At 55.7% G+C, this 25688-nt stretch overlaps 2 protein-coding genes and 1 long non-coding RNA gene across 7 annotated transcripts; 1 reads left to right on the top strand and 2 right to left on the bottom strand.

Moving 5' to 3' along the window:
- The first annotated feature begins 33 nt into the window (after nt 1-33).
- On the top strand, nt 34-18414 carry CC2D1A (coiled-coil and C2 domain containing 1A). 2 transcript variants are annotated; one of them, XM_086408885.1, is made up of 29 exons: nt 34-322; nt 1688-1823; nt 3326-3441; nt 3534-3599; nt 3843-3977; nt 4074-4308; nt 8992-9116; nt 9566-9638; nt 9821-9892; nt 9985-10115; nt 10196-10268; nt 11549-11682; nt 12055-12166; nt 12249-12421; nt 13144-13266; nt 13350-13408; nt 13501-13617; nt 14949-15022; nt 15099-15157; nt 15278-15329; nt 15433-15532; nt 15621-15711; nt 16392-16529; nt 16624-16685; nt 17257-17320; nt 17412-17538; nt 17622-17698; nt 17772-17819; nt 17901-18414. In XM_086408885.1, the coding sequence occupies exons 1-29, from the start codon at nt 263-265 to the stop codon at nt 17919-17921; spliced, it is 2853 nt and encodes a 950-aa protein (XP_086265011.1). In that variant the 5' UTR covers nt 34-262; the 3' UTR covers nt 17922-18414. The 2 variants fall into 2 exon arrangements, with proteins under 2 accessions (XP_086265011.1, XP_086265010.1); XM_086408884.1 differs by having other exon boundaries at nt 16621-16685.
- Nucleotides 7498-12582, bottom strand: LOC147368408 (uncharacterized). The gene is made up of 2 exons (XR_015166634.1): nt 12462-12582; nt 7498-7976 (listed from the first exon to the last, which is right to left on the bottom strand). It is a non-coding gene; the product is annotated as an uncharacterized LOC147368408 (long non-coding RNA).
- A 595-nt stretch (nt 18415-19009) lies between the features above and the next one.
- Nucleotides 19010-25085, bottom strand: PODNL1 (podocan like 1). 4 transcript variants are annotated; one of them, XM_086408886.1, is made up of 11 exons: nt 24601-25085; nt 24426-24474; nt 24060-24287; nt 23259-23352; nt 22906-22970; nt 22643-22752; nt 21960-22116; nt 21592-21707; nt 20277-20934; nt 19546-19694; nt 19010-19425 (listed from the first exon to the last, which is right to left on the bottom strand). In XM_086408886.1, exons 1-11 carry the CDS (start codon nt 25068-25070, stop codon nt 19275-19277), a joined length of 2247 nt encoding a protein of 748 aa, XP_086265012.1. In that variant the 5' UTR covers nt 25071-25085; the 3' UTR covers nt 19010-19274. The 4 variants fall into 4 exon arrangements, with proteins under 4 accessions (XP_086265012.1, XP_086265015.1, XP_086265013.1 ...); XM_086408889.1 differs by lacking the exons at nt 24426-24474; nt 24601-25085 and having other exon boundaries at nt 21960-22029; nt 24060-24419; XM_086408887.1 differs by lacking the exons at nt 24426-24474; nt 24601-25085 and having other exon boundaries at nt 22643-22734; nt 24060-24419.
- Between the last annotated feature and the right edge of the window lie 603 nt (nt 25086-25688).

Genomic DNA, 25688 nt, shown 5'->3' with positions numbered 1-25688 from the left:
CGCGCACTGCCTGCCGGGAATTGTAGTTTCTGTGTTGTGGGCCCGGCAAGTCCAGGGGCTGAGCTCCGGTACCGCGGCGCCCGAGGGCCAAGGCGGAAGTGGGGCAGCCACCTGGGGGCCGAGGGCGTGGGGTCGGCGGTCTCCGGGCGCCGACAAGGGGCGTGGGACTCAGGAAGGGCGCGTGCGCTGCCATAGGCCCCGGGGGAGGAGGCAGGGCAAGGCCAGGCCAGGGGTCCAGTGGTCCGAGTAGCCAGCCTGGAAGATGCACAAGAAGAAGGGACCCCCGGGACCCCCGGGTCGAGGCGCCGCCACCGCCCGCCAGGTGAGTCTGTATCCCATGGCCCCGCCGAGGTATCCCATCCCACCCTTGTCACACATTCGAGGGAGGGCCCCACCCCCCGGGGGAACCGGCTCTCCACTCCCAGGTGAGCCCACGTCCCCGCCCCCTAGGTTAGGTTCGACCCCCACAGTAAGGCCTGTTGGCCCGGGCTCCCCAGCTCCTGGCGCCCCGCCCAGGGCTCAGGGCCACCTGTTGCAGTAGCAGCTCCAGTCCGGGAGGAGAAGGCCTCGAACCTGGGGTAAGAAAGACAGTTATGGCTTTCCTGGACTGAGCACTCGTGGAACCCTGGCGTCAGCTTGGCCAGGTCATACTTTTTTATCCCCATTGTACAGATGAGGACACTGAGGCCCAGAGAGGCGAGGACACCTGTCCAAGGTCATAGGGATCAACTGCTTGGCCAGAGCTAAGGGCAAATCCAGACTGCCTGCCGTGAGCCCACAGAATTGTGGTTGGGCCCCGTCTCCCTCCCTCATTACCTTTTTCCTAGGCACTGGGAGAGTTTGATTTTTCTTTGATGGAAGGAGCTCAGGCCAAAACTTAGTGCCCAGGTATTAGTCTGGCTGACCTGAAGTTCCCTCCGGGCTTCTGCATATTGGATACTTGGCTTCACACCTCTAAGCCTCAGTCTTCTCATCTGTACAATGGAGACCTTAAGAGTGTATGTCACAGGATAGTTGTGAAAATTCACAACACTCTTAATTCATAACTATCTGTGATAGTTTACAGAGGGTGCTAGAACATAGCGCTCAATAAATGGTGTCATCATCATTACCATTAGATGGAGCGCGTATGATTGCTGATACTTGGCCATTTTTGACCCAAAGAAAGGGGGGTAATTTGTGTACTTCAGCCTAATATTATCACATCATGGTTGGTCATTAATAAGGATAGGATAAGAAGACAGGTATTTCACACAGCCAAGACCTTACTTCCAACTTCAGCGCTGTCTGTGCTTCCTTTTACTCTTGACACCTCCAGTCTTCCTGCACAGCTCCCTCTGCTGAAGATGCTGGAATGGAAAAACCCAGTTGTGCAGAGTGACTTTGCTTTGGGGCAGGGTGTAGGGCCTTATTTCACCACTGAACTTGGCTAGCAACACATCACGGGTGTGGGCTCAGAGCAGGCAGTTGGGTCTCTCTCTACCTGCCCTTTGCCCCATGTTGATCTGTGCCAGAGGAGTGACTTGGCCCATCTTGGGACACCTGTTGTGTCTGGGGCCTGTTCCAGCTGACTGGCTTTCCCCAGGAGCCCTGGGTTCCTCCCCAGGGGATTCCAGGTCCATCATAGCTGCCTCCAGCTAGCCAGGGTGCATCCCATGGTATGACTGAACCCCCATTGTTCCCACAGCTGGGCCTGCTAGTTGACCTCTCCCCAGATGGCCTGATGATCCCCGAAGATGGAGTTAACGATGAGGAACTGGAGGCTGAGTTCTTGGCCTTGGTGGGAGGCCAGCCCCAAGCCTTGGAGAAGCTTAAAGGCAAAGGTGAGACTCTCAGTACACCCCTGAACATTTTCTGAGCTCCTGTTTGAAGCTGGGCACTGAGGTGATGAGAATATGGAGACAGAGAAGGTCCCTGTCCACCTGGCAGCCTAATTCTGGGGAAGAGTTAAGCGATCGGCTCTGGCCCCAAATGAGGATTCAAGTCCCACTTCTGCAACTACCTGGCTGTGTGACTTGCTGAGTTTCAGCAACTATATGGGGCTCAGTTTCCCTGTCTGTAAAATGGCAATAATCACCAATAATGGATGTGGCATGTCTTCCAACCCATGGTTCTGTGATCAGGGCTGGGATCAGGGGAGACCTGTGAGCTGGACTGGGATTCCAGGAGGAGGCACCTGCAATGGGGAGGGCCAGGTGAAGAGTGGGGGAGGGGGTGAATCACAGTTTGTGCACAGGCCCTGGAAGAGGTGGCAGGGGGCAGGGGACTCAAGTGGGGCTGGAGCTCGGGCACATGGAACCTTTACACTTTATAGCTAATGCAGTTGATCCTTGTTAGCTACAGAGTCCAAATTTGTAAATTCATCTATTGGTTTAAATTTATTTGTAACCTCCAAATCAGTTGCTTGTCGCGCTTTTGCAGTCATTCACAGACATGCATGGAGCTGCCAAAAGTTTGAGTCACCCAGTGTGCCTGTTCCCTGCCGAGGCGACACTCTGCCTTCTTGTCTCAGCGCACAAATAGTGTCCTTTTCTTGGTCTGTTGAATGTCACGCTTTTCTCATGTTTGTGCTTTTTGTTGATTTTGTGGATCCACACGGTCCCCAAGCGTAGTGCCAGAGTGCTGTCTCCTATTCCTTAGCATGAGAAGACTAGGATGTACCTTGTAGATAAGCTTCGTTCAGGCATCAGTTATAGTGCTGTTGGCCTCGAGTTCCGTGTTAACGAATCAACAATATATATTAAAGAAGGTGTCTTTAAGTAGAAACACACATAAAACAAGGATATATATTGCCTGTTGACAATAGTGTTGTGCCCAGAGGCTCATGGGAACCTAATGCTGTATTTCCTTCAGGGCCAGTTGGTTCATTATTCACTAATTCCAACTTTATAGAACATGGGTGCCGTGAATAACAAGAGTTACATGAACAACAAAATGCTGACAGTGTGCTGTTCTAAGAGCTGCATTTACCTTTAGTCCCTGCAGTCTATGGTGAGGGAGAAACTGTTATTGTCCCCATCTAACAGATGGGAAGACTAAGGCCCAGGGAGGTGAAGCGACTTGCTCAAGGTCCCACAGTGAGAAAGTTGCAGATCTGGGGTTCCAACTCAGGCTTGTCGAGGAAGAGATGAGGCCAGGGAGATCGACAGGGAGTAGGATCGTGCCTGCTGGCCCAAGGACACTGGGGTGCCATGGAAGACCCAGGAGAGGGAGACATACTGACCACTGCCTGCTACCCTAATTTTCACGGCCATGGGTGAATGGGACAAGAGGCTGGGGACTCTTGAAGGATCCTGGTTCAACTGGGGCCTCCCGTTGCCTCCAGGTCCCCTACCCATGGAAGCCATTGAGAAGATGGCCAGCTTATGCATGAGAGACCCGGATGAGGATGAAGAGGAGGGAACAGACGAGGAGGACGTGGAGGCTGATGATGACCTGCTGGTGAGCACCCGGGGCGGAGCAGGAGACTTCCCTCCCATTGGTGTCCACCCAGCAGGCCCTCACGACTGGCCCCCGGCCGTGTGTCCCTGCAGGCGGAACTGAATGAGGTCCTTGGGGAGGAGCAGAAGGCTTCAGAGTCCCACCCTCCTGTGGCCCAGGTATACCCCTGACAACACTGGTCTGTGCAGCCCAGGGTTCAAGGGCTCCCTCCTCCCCTCTCAACCACAGAACCTCGCACAGGTGGTGGGGTGCCTCTGATCCCTAGTTCTCCACCCTGGGAGATGGGTGATGATTTCTGCCCCTTTGGGGTTAGAGGGGGCAACACACCTGGTATACAGTAGGTACTCAACCCAGGAAGAGAGGGGTCACCACCCAGACTGTGCACCTGGCCCCTCCCGCAGCCAAAGGCCACAACCCCCAGCCCAGGGCTGGAGGCCACCTTGCAGGAGAGGCTGGCCCTCTACCAGACCGCGATCGAAAGCGCTAGGCAAGCCGGAGACAGTGCCAAGATGCGGCGCTACGACCGGGGGCTTAAGGTGAGTGGGCAGACAAGAGGGTGACCAGGTCCTCACCACTGCCCCCTGCACCCAGCTCCAGGCTCCTCCCAAACCTACGTTCACACCTTCTCCCAGACACTTGAAAACCTGCTGGCCTCGGTCCGGAAGGGCAAAGCCATCGACGAAGGGGACATCCCGCCGCCTGTGGCTGTGGGGAAGGGTCCAGTGGCCACACCCAGCCACACACCTGCCCCCACCCAGCCAGCCCCTCTGAACTCACTGGCCCCAGATCCCCAGGTCATCGTGGAGAGTCCTCCTTCCGCTGCTCCATCCTCGTCCCTGGCCTCAGCTAAGCCCCAGCTGCCGCCAGGTAGGCCACAGGCAGGGCTGGCTGATGTGGGCTGATGAGGGGGTATTCATTTAGTGGCTGCCCCTTTGGTGGGGGGGTACAGGGCCTGCCCTGATTTTTAGATATTTGTTAACACCTTTCCCTCCCCAGATCCTACTTTCCAAGGGAAACACAGGCTCACAGGAGAGGTTTTCTGTCTGTAGTAGCTGTAAAATATATTTAACAAAACATTCGCCATTTAACTATTTTTCAACATGCAATTGAGTGATATTTGTCACTCTCACAATATTGTACAACACCACCTCTATCAGTTTCCAAAACTTTTTCATCTCCCCTATTCAGCATTAACTCCCCATTCTCCATTGCCCAGTCCCTAGGAACCTCTGTTCTATTTTCTGTCTCTGGATTTGCCTCTTATAGATATTTTACAGGAATAGAATCATCCAGTGTTTGTCCTCCTGTGTCTGGCTTCCTTCACTTAGCAAAATGCTGCAGCATGTGTCAGAACGCCATTCCTTTTTAGAACTGAACAGCATTATGGTTTTTTGGTTTTGTTTTGGTTTGGGTGTGCCAGGTGGCTTGCAGAATCTTAGTTTCCTGACCAGAGACTGAACCCAGGTCCCGGCAGTGAAAGTGCAAAGTCCTAACCACTGGACCACCAGGGAATTCCCCATAGAGTTTTTTCTTTTTTTAAGATTTGTTTATTTTTATTCATTTATGGCTGTGTTGGGTCTTCATTGCTGCTTGCGGGCTTTCTCTAGTTGCGTCGAGGGCTACTCTTCATTGTGGTGAACAGACTTCTTATTGTGGTGGCTTCTTTTGTTGCAGAGGATGGGCTCTGAGTGCACAGGCTCAGTAGTTGCGCCTCGAGGACTCTAAAACACAGGCTCCATATTTGTGGCTCACATGCGTAGTTGCTCCATGGCATGTGGGATCTTCCCGAGACCAGGGATCGACCCCATGTCTCCTGCACTGGCAGGCAGATTCTTGACCACCGGACGACCAGGGAAGGCCCCCACCCATAGAGTGTTAAGTGAGTAGTTCCCAAGCCATCAGCTTGTCCATCGTTCCTAAAACTCACTTGCTGGAGAACACACCTCCCAAGAAGTTTTCTTTCCCCTAACCTCCCCTTCCCCCGCCTTAAGAAAAGAAAATGGGGCAAACCAAAGGAGATACTCCAAATGCTGCCCTGAGGTTCAGAAAGTGAACCCCTAGTCTCTGAGTGCTTCAGCCAAGCTGGTTTCTAAGCTTTTGTTTTTAATAAAGCTCAAGGATGACTATTGGAAGTCGTAACCTGAGATTCTCAGCTGAAATCACCAACAGTTTTTCATAATGGGGTTTTTTGTATATAGCTGTGCAGGGACCCTGAGAATCATGTGACATCTGTAAGACTCTGTCTCTTCTCATCTATTTGATGATGTGAAGCAGGTTTCTTTGCACATTAAAGACAAAAAAGGAAAGTAGGAAAAGAATGAACAAGGAAACAGGAGCTACGTGCTAGTGGGTGGACCCGGCCCCCACCTTGTCAACAAGAGCTGCCTCGCCAGTACAGTTTTACTCTTACTATATCAAAATTATTTATCAAAAAAGCTCAATATAGTTAAGCTTTGCTCAGTTTTGTGCAAAAAATAATTCCAACAGTAATTCTGCCCCAAAATAAAAAAAATTTTAACACTAAGAGGGACTTTCAGTGGCAGGAGATAAAGCCAATGAAATGTCAGGGTGTTGCAGGACTTCCCTGGTGGTCCAGTGGTTAAGACTTTGCCTTCAATGCAGGGGGTGCAGGTTCAATCTCAGCTCGGGGATCTAAGATCCCACATACCTCGGGACCAAAAAAGTAGAACGTAAAACAGAAGCAATATTGTAACAAGTTCAATAAAGACTTTAAAAATGGTCCACATTAAGAAATGTCAAGATATTGGGCTGCTGCTGCTGCTGCTAAGTCGCTTCAGTCGTGTCCGACTCTGTGCCACCCCATAGACGGCAGCTCACCAGGCTTCCCCGTCCCTGGGATTCTCCAGGCAAGAACACTGGAGTGGGTTGCCATTTCCTTCTCCAATGCATAAAAGTGAAAAGTGAAAGTGAAGTCGCTCAGTCGTGTCCGACTCTTAGCGACCCCATGGACTGCAGCCCACCAGGCTCCTCCATCCATGGGATTTTCCAGGCAAGAGTACTGGAGTGGGGTGCCATTGCCTTCTCCGATATTGGGCAGGGGGAGATAAATTAGGAGTTTGGGATTAACAGATACACCTTATTATATTTTAAATAGTTCCAAAAAAACCAAGTATCTACTGTATAGCCCAGGGAACTTATGCTATAGAGTAGATATATACATTATATATATAGTTCCAAAAAAACCAGGGATCTACTGTGTAGCCCAGGGAACTTATGCTATACAGTGGATTTATATATTTTACATATGTATAATGGAAAAGAACCTGAGAAAGAACACTTAGTTATATATTGAGAAAGAACACTTATTTATATATATACATAAATGAATCAGGTTTCTATACACCTGAAATTAACACATTGTAAATTAATTATACCTCAATTAAAAAAAAAATGTCAAGTTGTTTTGCTTCAAGTTGGACACCTTCTCAGGCAAGTCCACCAAAACAAAGCAGTGAGTCCAGTTATCAGTCTGAAAAAGTACAACAGGTACTTTGTACTGTTTTCCAGGTGTTTCTAGGATGTATATCTGGGTGGTGGGTGGTGTATCTATTGTATTTTATTTTTAATACCAACAATTGTACTTATTGATTTCAATTTAAGAACACTTCTCCTAAGAACATATTAGGTATATTATTTGAATCTGTATCTAACATAGTGTTTTAAAAGCCATTTAATCCTGTTTCCCAACTTTGCTGATACACTGCAGAAAGGTACATTTAAATGTACAGTAAGGTGTTAAAGACTCTCGAGTACCCAAATGCATCATGTTACGATACAATTCTGCCGGAAACGTGTATGTAAACAAGGGAAGATCTGAAGTTCCCAATTGCTCGCTGTGAACCCTGGCATATATTTACACTTGATCTTAGCCAAAAGGCCGAGAAGCGATGCCCTGGCGTATATTTAAAAACTAGGACTTCATGGTCCTGTGGTTGGAAATCCGTTGGCCAATGCAGAGGACACGTGTTCAATCCCTGGTCGATCCCAGAAGCTTCCACGTGTCCAGTTTCTGTTGACAGATAAAGCACACCTGGATTTCTTCAGCTTTGCTTTATTGCAATTCACAGATTACTGTGATTTTTTTTTTTTTTTTTTTTTACAAATCAGTTTGTGATAACTGTACTCTGAGCAAGTCTGTTGGCACCATTTTTCCAACAGCATTTGCTCACTTTGTGTCTGTCTGTCACATTTTGGCAATTCTCGAAGGATTCCAAGGGTTTTCATTATTGCTATACTTGTTATGGGGATTTGTGATCCGTGATTTTCGATTTTACTGCTACAGTTTGCTGAAGGCTCAGGTGGTAGTTAGCGTTTTTTAACAATACGCTTTTTTAAATCTAATGAGTTGTTTATCTTTGGCTGCCTTCACTGCTACACGCGGGCTTTCCCTAGTTGTGGGGAGCAGGCTTCTCATTGCGGTGAGCAGGTTTCTCGTCGCAGTGGCGACTCTTGTTGCAGAGCACGGGCTGTAGGGTGTTCAGGCTCCGTAGTTGCAGTGCGTGGGCTTAGTTACCCTGTGGAACAATGACATTTTCTTATGTTAAAGTATGTACATTGTTTTAGTCATAATGGTATTGCATGCTTCACAGACTACAGTATAGTATAGTAACTTTTGTATGTACCGGGACACCAAAAAACTGAGTGACTCACTTCATTACAATGTTTGCTTTATTGAGGTGATCTGGAACCAGACCTACACTGTCTAATTTATGCCTGTAAATGGATAAACAAATGTGGTCCATCCATATAATGGAATATTATTCACCCTGAAAAGGGAAGGAAATTCTGACACATGCTACAGCACGGATCAACCTTGAAGACATTATGCTGCGTGAAATAAGCCAGTCACAAAAGGAGAAATACTGTATGATTTCACTTATAGGGGGTCCCTAGGGGAGGCAGATTCCCAGAGACAAAAAGTAGACCAGTGGGTGCCAGGGGCTGGGGGAGGGGGATGGGGAGTTAGTGTTTAATGAGGACAGAGTTTCAGTTGGGAAAGATGGAAAGAGTGCTGGAGTTGGATGGTGGTGATGGTTGTACAACAATGTGAATGTTCTTAATGCCGTTGAACTGTATTCTTAAAAAGGGTTAAGATGGTAAATTTTATCTTGTGTGTATTTTACCACAATCTGAAAAAATAAAAGGGAAATATTGGTGAGTTTCAGATCACCATGGTAGTTAGGATACATTTGATTTAAAAGAGTAGTGTGATGATTTTCTTTATCAAATGTCAGTGTTTGAAGACACTAGGGACAACAGCCATTGCCACTGTCTCAACTCGAAATGAAGTTTTAGATGTCGACTTAAAAATGTGTTAGAGTACAGAAAGTTTTCCAGAATTCTCTTGGGGGCAAAATAGCATTGGCTGTAGAGACTGACAGTCATAGGGTTGAGTCCTCACTATGCCTTCAGGCTGTGTGGTTTGGGGAAACAGCATCCCCTCTTTGAGCCTCAGTTCTCAAATCTCTAAGGTGGGCCTTTGTTGTGAGAATTAAGTAGAAATAGTTTGTGCACCATTCCCTCTCGCAGGTCCTTGCAGCCCTGGCCCCCTGGCTCAGTTGCAGAGCCGCCAGCGTGAGTACAAGCTGGCTGCCCTCCACGCCAAGCAGCAGGGAGATACCGCCGCTGCTGCCAAGCACTTTCGTGTGGCCAAGGTGCGTCCAGAGGGGTCAGGGTTGGAGGTAGAGGACAGGATGCTTCTAACATTGTGTGATAGCAAAGAACAGGGGCTCTGGAGTTAAGACAGACCCAGATTTGAATCCTGGTCACTCCGTGACTATAGTTTCCTGCACCTCCTGAAGCCTCAGTTTACCCTCTCTGTGAAATGGGCATAAATGTTTGGAGGAGGCTTGAGCAAAATACTGCAAAGGGACTTCCATGGTGGTCCAGAGACTGACCACCAGGTCAGTCTGCACTTCCACTGCAAGGGGAGCAGGTTCAATCCCTGGTCACAGAACAGCCAAAAATAAAAATTTTAAAAAGATGCTTGCTGCAAAGGAAGGGACAGAGTGGGGAGTCATCTGCCATGTGGCAGGTCGTGGAGGCTCCCCATGGGGTCCTAGCCTCCAGCTGCAGCCTCCTCCCCTGATCTTCCTTCTCCCAGAGCTTTGATGCTGTCTTGGAGGCCCTGAGTCGGGGGGAGCCTGTGGACCTGTCGCGCCTGCCCCCTCCACCTGGTGAGGACCCCACCCTGCCCATCCTCCAGGACTGCTGGAGGTCTCCAGGATGTTCTTGCTGATGCTGCCACCCCTTTGGTCAGGGGGACCCCAGGGACCCCAGCCTCAGGCCAGACTAGCCTGGTCGGGGGAAGGGCAGCCGCAAGTAAGCCCCACACTGGACTGGACCTCTCTACCCATAGACCAGCTGCCCCAGAGCCCACCATCACCACCTGTGCAGCCTCCAACTCCTGCTGTGGTGCCCTCCACACCAGGTAGGCTCCTGGGACCCTGTGGGGTGGGCCGGCCAGAGCAAGACAATCTCCCCTCACCAAGACCCTTAACTCTACCGTCTGGTCTGGCCCAGAGGCTCCTCCACCCCCAAAGACTCTCCTGGAGGCACTAGAGCAGCGGATGGAGCGGTACCACGTGGCTGCGGCTCAAGCCAAGACCAAGGGGGACCAGCGGAAGGCTCGCATGCATGAGCGCATCGTCAAGGTGCGTGGAGACCCAAGTAGGCGGGTCGGCCACCCCTAGAGACCTTGCCCAGGAAGCCCTGACACCTGTGTTCCCTGCAGCAATACCAAGATGCCATTCGAGCCCACAAGGCTGGCCGAGTGGTGGACGTGGCGGAGCTGCCTGTGCCTCCAGGTAGGCCCTGCCCCCAGCCCCACTCCACCAGTGGGCTCCACTCAGAGGCTCCACCTCTGAGCCTTCACAGGTGCTGTTCCCTCCAGCTCTCCAGTCCCAGGGAGCTGATGGCTGCACCTTCAGAAATTCTGTAAGCTTGTTAGACAATGGGTACCCTAAAATCATTTACCACGGGAATGTTTACACCACAGAAATTGGCAAACACTAAAAATTAGGAGGTTTTTATCTGAAGATTCTGTTCACGATCCCACCACTGTCTGGTCATTTATTTATTTTAAAACATTATATGTTTATTTTTGAGTGTGCTGGGTCTTTATTGCTGCATAGGCTTTTCTCTAGTTGCAGCAAGCAGGGGCTACCCTCTAGTTGTGGTACACAGGCCTCATTGCGGTCGCTTCTCCTGTTGCAGAGCACAGACTCTAAGGCACGTGGGCTTCAGTAGTGCGGCTTGAACTCTAGAACCCAGGCTCAGACGCTGTGGCTCTGGGGCTGAGTTTCTTCGCAGCATGTGGCATCTTCCTGGATCAGGGATCAAACCCATGTCTTTTGCTTTGGCAGACGGATTCTTTACCACTGAGTCACCAGGGAAGCCCCTGGTCATTTCTTCTTTGACTCACTCCTTCCTAGTCATCAGCTCTCAGTTTTACAGAGATCTTCCCAGCCTCCCATCACCCCTGCCAATGGGTTGGAGGTGTCTTCTGGGATCTCAGAGTTGCCTGTCTGTCCACCACGAGAGCAATTACAGTTCTGCACGTTGGTCCCCCGGGAGTCCCTCCAGGCCCAGGGCCACCTCTTATGCCCAGCACGCCACCTCACATGGTGCTTGCTTGATGGAGTCTGGCCAAGACCCAGCCAGGGTCAGGCAAGAGGAGCCAAGAGCAAAGAGGGAGGTTAGAATGGTCTGACATCTCCACCAAACCAGCGGCAGCTCCTTCCTTGCATTCAAAATAGATTCAGGGACTTCCCTGGCAGTCCAGTGGTTAAGGCTCCGTGCTTCCACTACAGGGGGCGTGGGTTCGATCCCTGGTTGGGGAAGTAAGATCCCACATGCCTTGCGGTGCAGCCCACCCTGCCCTTCTACAAAAAAAAGAAAGAACCAAGAAAACGCAAAGTATTGTGTTGGCCAAAAAGTTTGTTCAGGGTTTAAAAATCAGAACAGACTTTTTGGCCAACCCACATAGATTCAAAGGCCTGAAGCTCCTTAGCAGGGGAAGACCCTGTGTCTCAACCATTATAGTGTGGGCCTCACCCTCCTGACCGGGTCCCAACTGGCCACCTAGGCTTCCCCCCGATCCAGGGCCTGGAGGCCACCGAGCCCACCCAGCAGAGCCTGGTGGGGGTCCTGGAGACCGCCATGAAGCTGGCCAACCAGGATGAAGGCCCTGAGGACGAAGAGGACGAGGAGCCTAAAAAGGTGTGAAGGGCCAGGGCCTTGGGGTGAGGCAGGGGAGTGGCAGGGCAGCAAAGCAAAGCCCCAGTAGTCCTGGCCGTGAGCCAGGAAAAACCGGCTGCACATCCGGGCCTGCTACTTCCTGGCCATGAGGCCATGGGCAAGTCATCTTGCCCTCTGAACTTCGGGCTCCTCTGTACAGTGAGCACAGTACTAGTCCCTACCTCCAGGGGCTGTTGCCAAGGGTTAGTGTGAACAAGATCACATGTTGTGTTCAGTGCTGAGGAAATAGAAACTGAGATGGTCAGTGTTGTCGCTGTCAGGCCTCGACCCTGTGGGCAGCAGACTCATCACAGGTGCTGGGAAAGCTCTGACTTGCTCTCCATCCCTCTGCAGCTTAGCAGCCCTGCAGCCCCCACAGCCCAGCCCAAAGCCCCACCTTCAAAGGCACCCCCATCAGGATCCGCCCCCATAGCCAAAGCAGCCCCCAAAGGCACATCCACCAGAGGTAGGTACAGCCCTCCCCACCTGGGCAGCCAATTGCCTGGCTGTGGGTGGGGCAGCACCCGCAGACACCCCTGTACCCACAGCCCAGCAGCAGCTGGCCTTCCTGGAGGGCCGCAAGAAGCAGCTCCTGCAGGCTGCACTGCGAGCCAAGCAGAAGAACGACGTGGAGGGCGCCAAGATGCACCTGCGCCAGGCCAAGGGGCTGGAGCCCATGCTGGAGGCCTCACGCAACGGGCTACCTGTGGACATCACCAAGGTGAACCCTCTAGGCCTTCTGGACCTTCCCAGGCACTCACCCTTCGGACTTCTGCCACTTAGCAGTCACATGACTTAGAATGTATTCATCAGGGTCCAGGTTAAACTGCTGTAACAAACTCCTCTTCCCGGCCCCAGACAGTGGCTGAAATAAGACAGACATTTATGTTTCCTGTATGTAACACTTAGGGCATTCTGGTCTCTAAAAGAGACCTCTAAAAAAGCCCTTCAGGGCCCAGATTCTTTCCATCTTGCTACTCTGTGACACCTTAGGAGGTCATTCTTGTCCTTGTGGTCAAAGTGGATTGACCTTTGACCAGATAAGTGATGCCTTATCTTCATCCGGGCCATGGGGCAGTGATGTGGAGTTACCATCACTTCTACTTGCCTCCTATTGGCCAGAATTGAGTCATGTGGCCACACTTAGCTGCAGGGGAGGCTGGGACATGTAGTCTCTTGCTGGGCTGCTGTTTGTCCAGCCAGAATTCCATTACTAGAGAAGAGGAGTTGGAGATCAGGGTAACAAATTGTGCCATGTGGGACAGACCATCCACTTCTCTTTGAGGATTACTTTTCTCCTTGGGAAAGAAGAACAGGGCCTGCGGATGAAGCTGTAGTCAGGGAAGGCCTCTTGAAGGAGGTGTGATGTTTCCACAGAGCCCTGGGAGGGTCTGCTCATGGTTGTCCAGCAGGCCCCTCCCTCACAAGCCTTGTCCTCCCCAGGTGCCGCCTGCCCCCGTCAACAAGGATGATTTTGCCCTGGTCCAGCGTCCTGGCCCGGGTCTGTCTCAGGAGTCTGCCCGACGCTACGGCGAACTCACCAAACTCATAAGGCAGCAGCACGAGGTGAAGGGGGCTTCCCTGCCCAGGTCATCACCAGGCACACGGTGCCCCTCCAACCCTCCCTTCACTCTCTTCTGCTCCCCCAGATGTGCCTGAACCACTCTAACCAGTTTACTCAGCTAGGCAACATCGCTGAAACCAGCAAGTAAGAAGCCCAGCCCCCATGCCCCACTAACTTCTGCACCCCGCAGCCTGCCCCTGGGACAAGGGACCTGAGCAGGGCCCTCTCGCTGGCAGATTTGAGAAGCTGGCGGAGGACTGTAAGCGGAGCATGGAGATTCTGAAGCAGGCCTTTGCCCGGGGTCTCCCCACACCCACTGCTCGCTTTGAACAGAGAACCTTCAGCGTCATCAAGTAAGGCCCCCTATACCCTGCCACTGGCCCTTTTGGAGAGAGGGGTTCACACTCCCCAGAAGCCAGCAGAGGACTTGCTTCTGGAGGAGAGTTTGGGTGGTCTGGTGGGAGCAGAGCATGTGCAAGTGTCCTGAGGTAGACGTGCCATGTAAGTAAAGGATGGCAATGGAGTGTTGACAGTGACACGTTTGGAAATGGGGACAGTCTAGTGAATGCAAAGGCCTGGGCAAGCTCATGGAGTGGTGAGGTGGGTCCTGTTCCTGTTGCATCATCTCACACTCCAGGGAGTTGGGATCATTTTTCCCACTTGTACACGAGGTTAGGGGTGGCCACTGGGGTAACCTAACATCACCACTTAGGATAACCTGCACCCCTCACCCTGGCTCCCCGACATCTCCAGAGCCTGGCTCCCTGTCACCCCCTCATCTCCTCTCACTGACCCCACTTCTCTCACCCCCAGCCACACAGACTTATTTTTGGTCAATCAGACACATCAGCCGTGTTCCCACTCAGGACCTTTGCATCGGCTGTCTCCTCTGCTTAGACCCTCTTAAGCAGATTACCATGTAGCAGCCTCTTCTTTTTCTTTTTTAAAAGTTTTTTTTGGCTGCACTGCATGGCCTGTAGGATCCTAATTCCGTGACCAGGGATCAAGCCCATGCCCCCTGCAGTGGAAACTTGAAGTCTTAACCACTGGACTGTTAGGGGAAGTCCCTGTAGCAGCCTCTTCTTGACATTGAGTCACCTATGATGTTACTTCTCCTGAGAAGCCCTCCTTGATGGCTCTGTCTAGAGCAGCACCTCCCAAGCACACTCCCATGTTTTAATCCTCTGCAGAGTTGTTTTTGTTTTGTTTGTTTATATATTCAGGGGTCATCTGTTCACTCAGCTAGCCAGGGCTCCCTGAACACAGGCATGGTCTGCCTCATTTACCTCTGTATTTTCAGCAGTGAGGACACTGGCTGGCATATAGTAGATGCTCAAAAAACCTTGTCAGAGAAAGAGAAGGTCCCACAGCAGCTAGGGCACTTGGTGAATTCTAGAAGATTCCAGAAAATTCTAGAAGGTTCCAGAAATCTTATTCAAGGGAAGAGGTCCCACAGAGGTGAGGCCACTGACTGGTGCAGAGCTGGTTCCAAATAAATATGTGCATATTTATGAAAGGACTAAACAAGTAGCCAGTGGCAGACCTCAATAGAGAATTGTAGTCTGTCTGGTTCTAAAACTCAAGCCTAGGACCTGAGACACCCTCAAGAGACTGGGGGGAGGGCCGAGAAGGCGGGCAGGGCGGTGGCACTGAGGTGCCTGTCTCCCGCCCTCCCTCCCGGAAGGATCTTCCCTGACCTCAGCAGCAACGACATGCTCCTATTCATCGTGAAGGGCATCAGCTTGCCCACACCGCCAGGTGAGGGGGCACCAGGCAAGGGGCAGGGCTGTGGGGTCCACCCGTCTGCCCAACTCTGACCCTTGTCTTCCCACAGGGCTGTCTCCTGGTGACCTGGATGTCTTTGTTCGGTTCGACTTCCCCTATCCCAACGTGGTACATGGGGAGCTGAGGGGGGATGGGCTCCAGCCCCCTCAGGCCTGGAGGGTGTGGTTCCGGCAGGGGTTCAAGGGCAGGCCCCAGCCCTGAGCTTTTTCACCTCCTGTCTGGTCACAGGAAGAAGCTCAGAAAGACAAGACCAGCGTGATCAAAAACACAGACTCCCCTGGTGAGCCCTGGCAGGAAGCAGTCCCCCGCCTCCCCTCCCCGCAGAAAGCCCATGAGACCATAAGCTGACCCTGCGCCTCCTCTCTCCCTCCTTCCCCTGGCAGAGTTCAAGGAGCAGTTCAAGCTTTGCATCAACCGCAGCCACCGTGGCTTCCGAAGGGCCATCCAGACCAAAGGCATCAAGTTCGAAGTGGTCCACAAGGGGTGAGCTGGGGCCACAGGTGCTGTCTGGGCCTCCAGAGGAGGGGGAGCTGCCCAGGGCCAACCACCCTGTCCCCTCTCACACACACAGGGGGCTCTTTAAGACCGACCGGGTCCTGGGCACAGCCCAGCTGAAACTGGATGCCCTGGAGACGGCATGTGAGGTCCGAGAGGTCCTTGAGGTGAGAGGTGGACATTGGTCTGAACACTTGGGTATAGCCATGCCACTCACGAACATCAACCAGATACTCCCTGCCCTGAGCCTCCCAAAGGTCCTCTCTGCTGGCACAGCCCCTCCCTGGAAATACCAGGCTTCCCTACTACCCAGCCCTAAGTACCCTCTGCACCCTGCTCCATTAAGAGCAGCTGGTGTCTCAGCCATACCCAGGGGCTCATATTTTGGAAATTTCCCTGGTTGTCCCGGAGCCCAGCCCTGAGCCTCCAGCCACAGCCTGCTGCTTCTTTTATTTATTTCTTTATTTTGGTAATTTTATTTATTTTGGCTGTGCTGGGTCTTTGTTGCTGCAGAGGCTTTCCTCGAGTTGTGGCAAACGGGGGCCACTCTCTAGTTGTGGTACGCAGGTTTCCCGTTGCGGGAGCTTCTTTTGTTGTGAGCACGGGCTCTAGGGTCCACAGGCTTCAGTGGTTTCGGCACGGGGGCTCAGTACTTGCAGCTCCCGGGCTCTAGAGCACAGGCTCTATAGTTGTGGCACATGGGCTCAGTTGCTCAGCAGCATGTGGGATCTTCCCACACCAGGGATTGAACCCACGTCTCCTGCATTGGCAGGTGGATTCTTTACCACTGAGCCACCAGGGAATCCCCACTGCCTGCTTCTTAACAGCCTCCCCTCACTCCCCCCAGGTCCTGGATGGTCGCAGGCCCACAGGCGGGCGGCTGGAGGTGATGGTTCGGATTCGCGAGCCACTGACGGCCCAGCAGTTGGAGACCACGACTGAGAGGTGGCTGGTCATCGACCCCGTGCCAGCATCCGTGCCCACAGTGAGACCCCTGCCTGCCAGCAGCCCCGGGGGGAAGGTGGGGCTTGTGTCAAGGTGGCCGAGACTCACAAGACTAGTTCTGTTCTCTGAAGCAGGTTGTTGGGCCCAAAGGGAAGGCTTCTCCCATACCTGCTCCTACGAGGGAGCCAGGGAACAGGTAGGTGACTGGGCCCAGCCGTGCTGGAGAGAATGCCCCTCTTATCTCAGCCTCTCCTGGACGACTTATCATCAAGCACAAATTAAAGCATGTTTCTCACCTGCTTCAAAACCTTTCCTGGCTCCTCTTCTCCTAGAGCATCTGGTTTAAACTCCTCAGCTTGATCTTTAAGACCTTTTGTGATCAGACCACTGTCAATAATCCAGCCTTTTTTTCCCTACTTCTTCCTGTTGGTTCATGGCTACATTTAGTTTTTACGAGCCTCTTGGCTACTCTGTGTTATAATACCCTGAGCACCCCTATCGTCACACTTGCTCCTTGCTCCTCTGCCCAACTCTGACTCCTTTGATTCCCAGCTTGGCCGTCACCTCCTCCAGGAAGCCCTCCCTGACACCTGGCATCACAGTTGCCTGGGTGTACACCCCTTGTCCCTGTCAGGTTGTGGATTCAGCAATACAGGGGTGGGCCTGGCTTGATTCCCACTGTTCCCCGGGGCCCAGTATGTTTGTTGAATTAACAGGGTTGGGAATGGGAGTTCCCTGCAGCCCCTCACCCCTCCCCAACCCCATAGATCAGCACGGCCCCTGCATAGTCTCAGTGTGCTGGCCTTCGACCAAGAGCGTCTGGAGCGGAAGGTGGGTACTGCCCTGCGAGGCTCAGTGGGGCGGGACTGGGGGGTCCGCAGGTCCCTCACAGCTCCCTCTGCATCCTCTCCCCCCACCTCAGATCCTGGGCCTCAGGCAGGCGCGGCGGCCAGTGCCCCCCGAGGTGGCGCAGCAGTACCAGGACATCATGCAGCGCAGCCAGTGGCAGCGGGCGCAGCTGGAACAGGGAGGCCCGGGCATGCGGCGGGGTAGGAGCTCAGGGATGGGTGTCGGGGGAGGGGTGGGGGCTGCAGGCCCCATCCTGATGCCCCTCGCCACCTCCATCCCTCAGAGTACATGGCCCAGCTGGAGCGCCAGCTACAGTTCTACACGGAGGCCGCCCGGCGTCTGGGCAATGATGGCAGCAGGGTGAGCCGGGCGGGCGTGGGGGCATGGCCAGGGCCACCAGGGGCTGCCTGCTGACTCCTTCTTCACCCCCTAGGAGGCCGCCAAGGAGGCACTGTATAGACGGAACCTGGTCGAGAGTGAGGTGAGCAGCTTAGGCATTGAGAGCCAGGTGGGCAAGTGTGGTCGTGTCCCCCATCCTGACCCAGGCCGTTTCTCCCCGCAGCTGCAGCGGCTCCGCCGGTGAGGGGCAAAGGGACAGGCGGCCCCCGGAGAGCTGGGAGCGGGCCTGCGGCCCCAATACTACCACAACCTCAGACCAGACAAGCAGACAATCAGTGGACAGTCAACTCTGGACGGACACATCCCCCACTGGGCCCACCTGGCCCGGCTGGAGCCTCCCCTGGCAGGGGGCGTCGGCAGGGCCTGCCAGCCTGTGTGTGCCCCTCACCCAGGCGCAGCTGGGTGGGCCCCAGAAAGTCCGTTTGCACAGCCTAGGGGTGCACAGCCCCTTGCCGGCCTCCAAAGCGGGAGGGTGGCTGGGACCAAGCCCCCAGGGCCCTTGCAAGCACTTTACTTCCTGTCCCTCCCCAGCCTTAACCCTGATGCCCACCCACACCCCAAAGAAGCCGCTGAGGCGAGCCAGGGTCAGCCAGGCTCCCCAGAGGGTTGCTCTGGCCCAGCTGGGCCCCCAGGGCAGACATGGAATAAACAGCCAGGGCCGCACCTGGCTCACTCTGTCCTGCCCTTGTTTCTTGTTCCTGCCCCCCGTGCCTGGGCTGGGCTGCCCCACCCCAGGGGGCTGATGAAGAGGTGCCTGCGAGAGGAGCAGGCTGGCAGGGAGCGTGCCCGTGAAGGACATGGTCTGTGCACACACTCTTTGCAGGGATGTGTGTGAAGGCCCGTGCGTGTGTCCTTGGGGTCTGCAGTGCACCTGAGGGCATCTGCGTGCGTCTCTCCAGCTGGTGGCCTTGGGCGTATCAGGGTTTACACACAAGGTCAGGTCATACGTGGTGGTGCTTGGTGACCCATGTGTGTCTCAGGGCCTTGCAAGGCAGCCCTGCCGCTCGGGGGCCCCAGGACCTGGACTAGACTGCCGGACGCACTTAGCGTCCCAGAGCTTCAGCTTCCGCTGCTGGATACGATACAATGAGAGCCCCTGCCACAAGCGGAAGGGCACCTGGTCTGCAGTGAGCACTTGAAAGGGCTAGGGGTGTTTTTCTGTTTGTTTTTTGGTCACGCTGCAAGGCATGCAGGATCTTAGTTCCCCAACCAAGCATTGAACCCACACCTCCTGCAGTGGAAGTATGGAATCTTGACCACTGGACCACCAGGGAAGGCCGGGTCTAGGCTTTATTGTTGTCTCTATCTGCACAGGCAGTTGGGGAGCATCCAGCAGGGCCCGGGTTGCCTGTACGCCCAGTGTGCGCTTGGCTGCTCCAGTCTCCTGGGCTCCCTGGGTGTCTGGGTGGTGGCCCGTCCCAGTATCCCCGCCAGCACAGGATGGGCAGGCCCAGCTCTCCAGGCCCAGGAGAGCCAGGTCAAGACCCCAGGTGGGCACTGTCTCCTTAGTCCATAGCTCTACCGGGCTCCTCTGGGCTCAGGGGCCTGCCGCCCGTGGCTGACGTGGGGCTGTGGGCGGCAGGCGGACCAAGACTGGCTCGGGGTTCCCCGTCGTGTCCACTACGCGTAGGTGCAGGAGGCCCAGGAAGGCCTCAGGTGCAATGCTGGTCATGTGAAGCCTGTTGGCCCTGGACCAGAAGATGGGTGTGAGGGCATGTTCCAGGGGACAGGCCCACCTAGGCCCTCTAACAGCCCACAGCCCTGCCCTGTCTACCTGGAGTTGCCTAACCCGGCCACCCGCAGGGTACCTGAGGAAGAGGGCACGCAGGCGTGGTGTGCTGAGAAAGGCTTCAGGGCCCACGTGGCCGATGCGGTTGCCCTGCAGGTGCAGCTCCTCCAGGGCCTCGGGTAGGTCAGGGGGCACGAAGGACAGCTCATTGTGGCTAAGGTCCAGCACCTGGGCAGGCAAGCAGAGATGGCGCCGTGGTGGCCCCAGGCCCTGGGCCACCTGTTCAGCCAAGCCCCAACCTGCTCCCCTCCCAGGCCCTCCTGTATACCCAACCTGGTTCTTCTGCCCCCTGCCCCCACCTACTTCATGGCTGCCAAGTCCTGCCCTCCACAGAGGTAAACTGAGTCCCTTCTGGGGCAGGCCTCATTCTAGGTGATGGGGGCCCAGATAGGGTCCCTGCCATGGGAGCCACTGATGCAGCTGATCACTCACAAAGACAGTATTGGGTTGACCCAAAAGTTCTTTCAGGTTTTGCCGTAACATCTTACGGAAAAGCCTAATGAACTTTGGGGCCAACCCCATTCTTCCCTGGTGGCTCTGATGGTAAGAATCTGCCTGCAGTGCAGGAGACCCGGGTTCCATCCCTGGGTCAGAGATCTCCTGGAGGAGGGCGTGGCATCCCAGGGCTAGCCTACATACAGTGGGGGCTCTCTAGCATTTCAAGGCTTTCCAGGGGAGGAGCTGGGCAAGCAGACAGAGGGGTGAAGGAGCTGCCCTGTGGATAGTATGGCCAACTAGCCTGCCCCTGACCTGCAGGGCTTGCAGCTCATGCCAGGTGCCAGGCCCAATGCCACCCACACGCAGTCGGTTATGTGCCAGACTGAGCTCCTGAAGCTGGTGCAGGCCAGCCAGCGGCTCCGGCTCGAGGGTCCGCAGCTGGTTGCGCTGTAGCCGAAGGGTATGCAGGCCAGCGGGCAGGCCGGAGGGCAGCTGGGTCAGCTGGTTGCCAGCCAGGTCGAGGCTGCGCAGGGCCCGCAGCCGGCGGAAGGCCCGGAGGTGCACGCGGGCGCTGGCCAGGCAGTTGTAGGCCAGGTTGAGCTCGGCCAGTCGGGGCGTGGAGGCCAGGTCACGGGCGCCCAGCGCGGCCACACGGTTGTGGGGCAGCACCAGGGCCCGCAGGCGGCGGGGCAGCGCCTGGGGCACTCGGTCCAGCCTGTTGCCGTAGAGGTGCAGCGTGTGTAGGCCCCGCAGTGGCCGCAGCGCTCCGGCTGGCAGCCCCGTGGCCCCCAGTTGGTTGTGCTGCAGTAGCAGGTAGCGCAGGCCCCGCAGGCCGCCCAGCCGGGCTGCCTCCACCCAGCGGATGCGATTGCGGCCCAAATGCAGCACGGCCAGGGTACGAGGCAGGCCAGCGGGCACCGCAGCCAGCTGGTTGTGGGACAGGTCCAGGTACTCCAGGCGGTGCAGCTTGCTGACAGGAGAGAGAGAGGTGGCGTCGGGCTGGGCATCCAGAGTGGAGGCCCCTGATGGATACTGCAGGGCAGGTTGGGGTGGGACAGTTGAGGAGCTGTCCTGAGAAATGTCTGGGCTTTCCAGGGAGCTCAGTGATCAAGAACCTGCCTGCCAGGGGAGGAGGAGATGGAGGTTCAATCTCTGGATCAGGAAGATCCCCTGGAGAAGGAAATGGCAACCTACTCTAGTATTCTTGTCTGGGAGATCCCATGGACAGAGGAGCCTGGTGAGCTATAGTCCACAGGGTTGCAAAGAATCAGACATGACCGAGCATGCAAGCACACACCTGAGAAATGTAAGGTGGAGATTTCAATTTAGGGGTGACGAGCTGAGAGATCTGGGCAGGAAGTAAGTCTGGGGTGACTAGGTCAGAGTTCTGGGTCTGAGATCTTCATGTGGCATCTGTGATGTTGGGTAATAAGACCAAGGCACCAGCTGGTTGGAGGCCAGGTGCTTGGCCACGCCTGGTACACGATAGGCACACACCAAATGAGGCTTTGAATTGGCCATAAAGGGGGGTGGTGAAATGGAAGGCTGGGGCTCCCAGATTCTAAGTCCTCAGACCCTACTGCCAGCATGAGCCTACACCCCACCAAAGCCCTGTTCCAGGCCCCACCTGAACGTGGTAGCATCCAGGCCACTGTCTGTCAGCTGGTTGTGCTGAAGGTAAAGCTCACGGAGGTGGGTCTGGCGGCTCAGGGCTCCTCGGGGCACCTTGGAGATGAGGTTGTTCTGGGAAGGGAGGAGAAAATGAGACTGCGGGTCCAGGGCAGAGGGCAATAGGGAGCCACAGGGGGCTCCTGAGTAAAGGACAAGGTGTTCTTTTGAGCAAGGCTGCTCAGAGAGAGCCTGTGAGCTACCCATGCCGGAGGAAAGGACCCAAAGACACTTTTGACTGCTGGGATGACAAGGGGTCCCCCAGGACCGAGGTGCAGGGCCCTGAGGGGAGTGGGGACGTGGGGGTGGTCGGGCGGAGAGGGGCACCTGTAGGTGGAGCCGCTCCAGCGAAGGCGGCAGGCTGGGGGGCACGTAGCTGAGTTGGTTGCTGGAGAGACTGAGGGTGGCCACTGCCTCAGAGCCGCGGAAGGCGTCAGGGGGCAGGCCGGCGTTGCTCAGCTGGTTGTTGTGGAGGTACACGGACCTGAGGGGAGCCAGGCTCCTGCCACCAGCCCGGCCCCAGCCTCCCTGCCACCCCATGCCCGAGCTCAGGGCAGGCTTCAGAGTGTGTGTGTGTGTGTGCATGTCAGAGTGTGTGTGGGAGTGGTGTGGGTGTGATTTGTATGGGTGGGTGGGTGTGGCTGTGAGTGTGTGTTGAGTGTGTGTGTGAGTTTGAGTGTGAGTATGTGAATGTGTGAGTGTGTTGAGTGTATGGTGTGTGTGAGTGGGTGGGTGGGTTGAGTGAACGTGTGTGAATGAGTGTGTGTGTGAATGCCTGTGCGAATGTGTGGGTGTATGTATGTGAGTGTATATGTGTGTGGAGTGTATGTGTGAGTGTGTGCACCCTCCTCCAGTCTGAAATTCTCCAGACAGAGCATCCGGGGCCCTGTCTCCCCCGCCACCCAGAGCTTCCCAGGGTTGGCTCATGACCCCGGTCAGAACCCAGGGTGCAGAGTGACCCCAGGCCTACACAAGACCCAGCGGGGCCTGGGCTGGGCCAGGGGCTATACCTGAGCGCTGGCTTCTCTCCAAACGTGAGCGGGAAGATCTCAGTCACTTCGTTGGCAGCCAGATCAGCCACCCGGAGGGAGCGGGGCAGAAACTGGGGGGCCACAGAAAGCTGCGGGAGCACAGCTGCAATGGTCCCGGTGGCACGCCCATCCTGCCCCTCCCGCCTGCCGCCCACCTCCACTCAGCGCTGTGTGACCCCAGCTGGCTGCACCCTTGCTGAGCCCGGCCTGGGGCGGGGGTGGGGGCACGGTGGGGTGCTCACCTTGTTGTGGGCCACATAGATGTGCTGCAGCTGTGTGAGCGACTCGAAGGCCTCGTCGGGCAGGCCTGTGCATGAGGTGGGCAGTGAGGGGACCCTCCTGGCGGGTGGCGAGGGCAGGGGGCAGCCTGTGTTCCCATCCAGCCTGGAGGCTGGCAGAGGCTCCTCCAGGCCCCGCCCCCGCTGTGTCCTCAAAAGCCACAGCCCCCGCCCCCCATCCCCTGAGTTTCCATCCTGCTCAGCAAAGGGCAGTTCTGGGAACTGCCACAGAGCTGCCCACAGACCCAGCTGGGGAGGGAGAGGGCAGCGGGGACCGGGCTGTGGACGGGCCTCCTCCTGTTGTCCCCCCAACTCACCCTCAGAGGAGATGAGGTTGTTGTGGAGGTTGAGGGTCCGCAGCCCGCTGAGACGTGACAGCTCGTTGTAGGGGAGCTCCTGGAGCTGGTTGTTCTGCAGGGCAGGCCGGGGTGGGGGCCGACATTCACACCCTGACCCCCGCGGCCCTGGGCCCTCAACAGATGGCCCCAAGCCCTGCTTCTCAGCTTCCTGTCAGCCTAAGCAGGAAGCCCCGACACCCTTTCACCCTGTTGTTTGTTGTTGAGTCGCTCAGTCATATCCGACTTTTTTCTGACCCCATGGGCTGTAGCCCACCACGTTTCTCTGTCCATGGGCTTCTCCAGGCAAGAATACTGAAGTGGGTTGCCATGCCCTCCTCCAGGGGATCTTCCTGACCCAGGGATTGAACTCCCGTCTCCTGCTTGGCAGGAGGGTTCTTTACCACTGAACCTTCACCCTGTACTTGATCCCAAAGGCATTACTTTGTAACAAACCTGTAACAAAAAGACACTGACCCCCAACGCTCCATCCACCCCCACAATTGACCCCGGATGCCTCGTTACACTTGACCTCAAGCAACCCCGTAATCAGCAGACATTGACCCCTCCAACACCCCTTAGCCCCTCCCACTTTCAGCATCTGTGCCCCCCACCTCCTCTCACCTGACTCCTGCACAGACCCCTGTGTGCTCATCAAGACCAACACGACCCACACGCTCAGCTCCTCACCCCTGCACAGGGACCCTGCACCCCCAACCCCGGCACTCTGCAGGCTCCCCCGTCCACCCTGGGAGCCTCCCTGCACCCAGACGCCGGCCCCACCTGCAGGGAGAGGTGCTGAGCAGCCCTGGTGATGTTGTCCGGGAACACCCGGAGGTCCAGGCCGTCGCAGTCCACCGTGTCGGGCCGGGGGCAGGAGCAGCGTGGGGGGCAGGCCCGGGGTGGGGGCTGGGAGCTCTCCCCCAGGTGGGGGAAGGAGGCGTCATCCTCCATGCCAAGGGCGGGTTGGGGGCCAGGCAGCAGCAGGAGCAGCAGCAATAGGCTCAGTCGCTGGGAGTTGAGGGACAGGTCAGGGTGTCCCCAGACTGGGCACCGGGTCACCATGGCAACGGAAGCATCCCCGCCTGGTTGGGGGTGTGCAGCAGGCGGGCAGGCCCCACCCTCAGACCCACCCCTGCCCCACCTTACCATAGCCAGCCGTGCTCTGCCGTCTCGCCCGAACTGCTGACCAGAGTTCCTTAATGGAAACCAGGCGGTCACCTCTGGAGGTTGTGCTGTGGCCGCCACCGCCCCCCATCTCACACAAACCTCCCTCCTCCCCCCACCAGCCCGTTCCCCCAGGGGCTCAGGGGAGCTGGCCCACCCTTTCCCCGCCCTGCGGAGGGCGGGCAGGCGCCGGATGGGGTGGTGAGGACCGGCCAGCCCATCCCCTTGGTCCCACCCGCCTCCCCCAACCACCCCAGCTCCGCTTGCGTAACCTCGGCCAGCCTGGGCCGGGCCACAGGAGCGAGGAATGCTTGGGGGAAAGCTGAGATTCGCCCTGTCTGGTATTTGGGCCGACCGCAGGAGTAGGGGTGGGGGCAGAAGAGTGGAGGACACTTCAGGGCACAGGAGGGTCCCCAAGGAGCTGGGGCTGGGAGCAAGTGCCAGGGCAGGCCCAGACTCAGCCTGCCGGTCCAGACACCAGCCTGGGGCGCTCCCAGTCAGGCCTGCCATCTGGGCCCCTCCTCCCCTCTGCCAGCTGGACTCACTGGCAGCTAGACTCCCCCTGTACCCAAATGGCCACAGCCGCCTCAGCCAAGAGGAAATTACAAGTATTGAGGCACCAGCCATGTGGTTAAGGATGTGTGCTCAGGGGCAGCCTGCCTGGGCTTGAACCTGGGCTCTGCCACCTCTCCTGGCCTTGGTTTCCCACTCTGCAAAGTGGGGGAGTGATTGTCTTGCCCTCCTGAGTGGGGTAAGGATTAAATGAGATAATGCATAAGAAGGACGTGAGAGAGGTGACTTCCCTGGTGGTCCAGTGGCTAAGACTCTGTGCTGTCAACGCAGGGAGTGGGCTGGATTACCGGTCAGGGAACTAGATCCCATGTGCCGCAACTGAGACCCAGCTCAGCCAAACAAATGCTTGAATGTGTTCGCGTGCTTGGTCGCTCGGGCATGTCCGACTCTTTGTGACTCTACGAACTGGAGCCCGCCAGGCTCCTCTGTCCATGGGATTCTCCAGGCAAGCATACTGGGGATCTTCCCAACCCAGGGATCGAACCTGCATCTCCTGCATTGGCAGGCGGGTTCTTTGCCACTGAGCCACCAGGGAAATCCAAATGCATGAATTAAAAAAAAAAAAAAAAAAGACAAAGGTAAGATAGCACCTAGCACATACCAGGCCCTCAACAGCAGAGTGGCAGTGTGTGCCGAGGGGTGAGGAAGCCCATCTCTGCCCCAGGTCCCATC

Source organism: Bos grunniens, chromosome 7, assembly GCF_055505025.1.
Source record: "Bos grunniens cultivar Pamir isolate PY7600 chromosome 7, Bosgru_T2T1.0, whole genome shotgun sequence".
NCBI classification, from domain to species: domain Eukaryota; kingdom Metazoa; phylum Chordata; class Mammalia; order Artiodactyla; family Bovidae; genus Bos; species Bos grunniens.
This window is presented reverse-complemented; position numbering and strand designations above follow the sequence as displayed.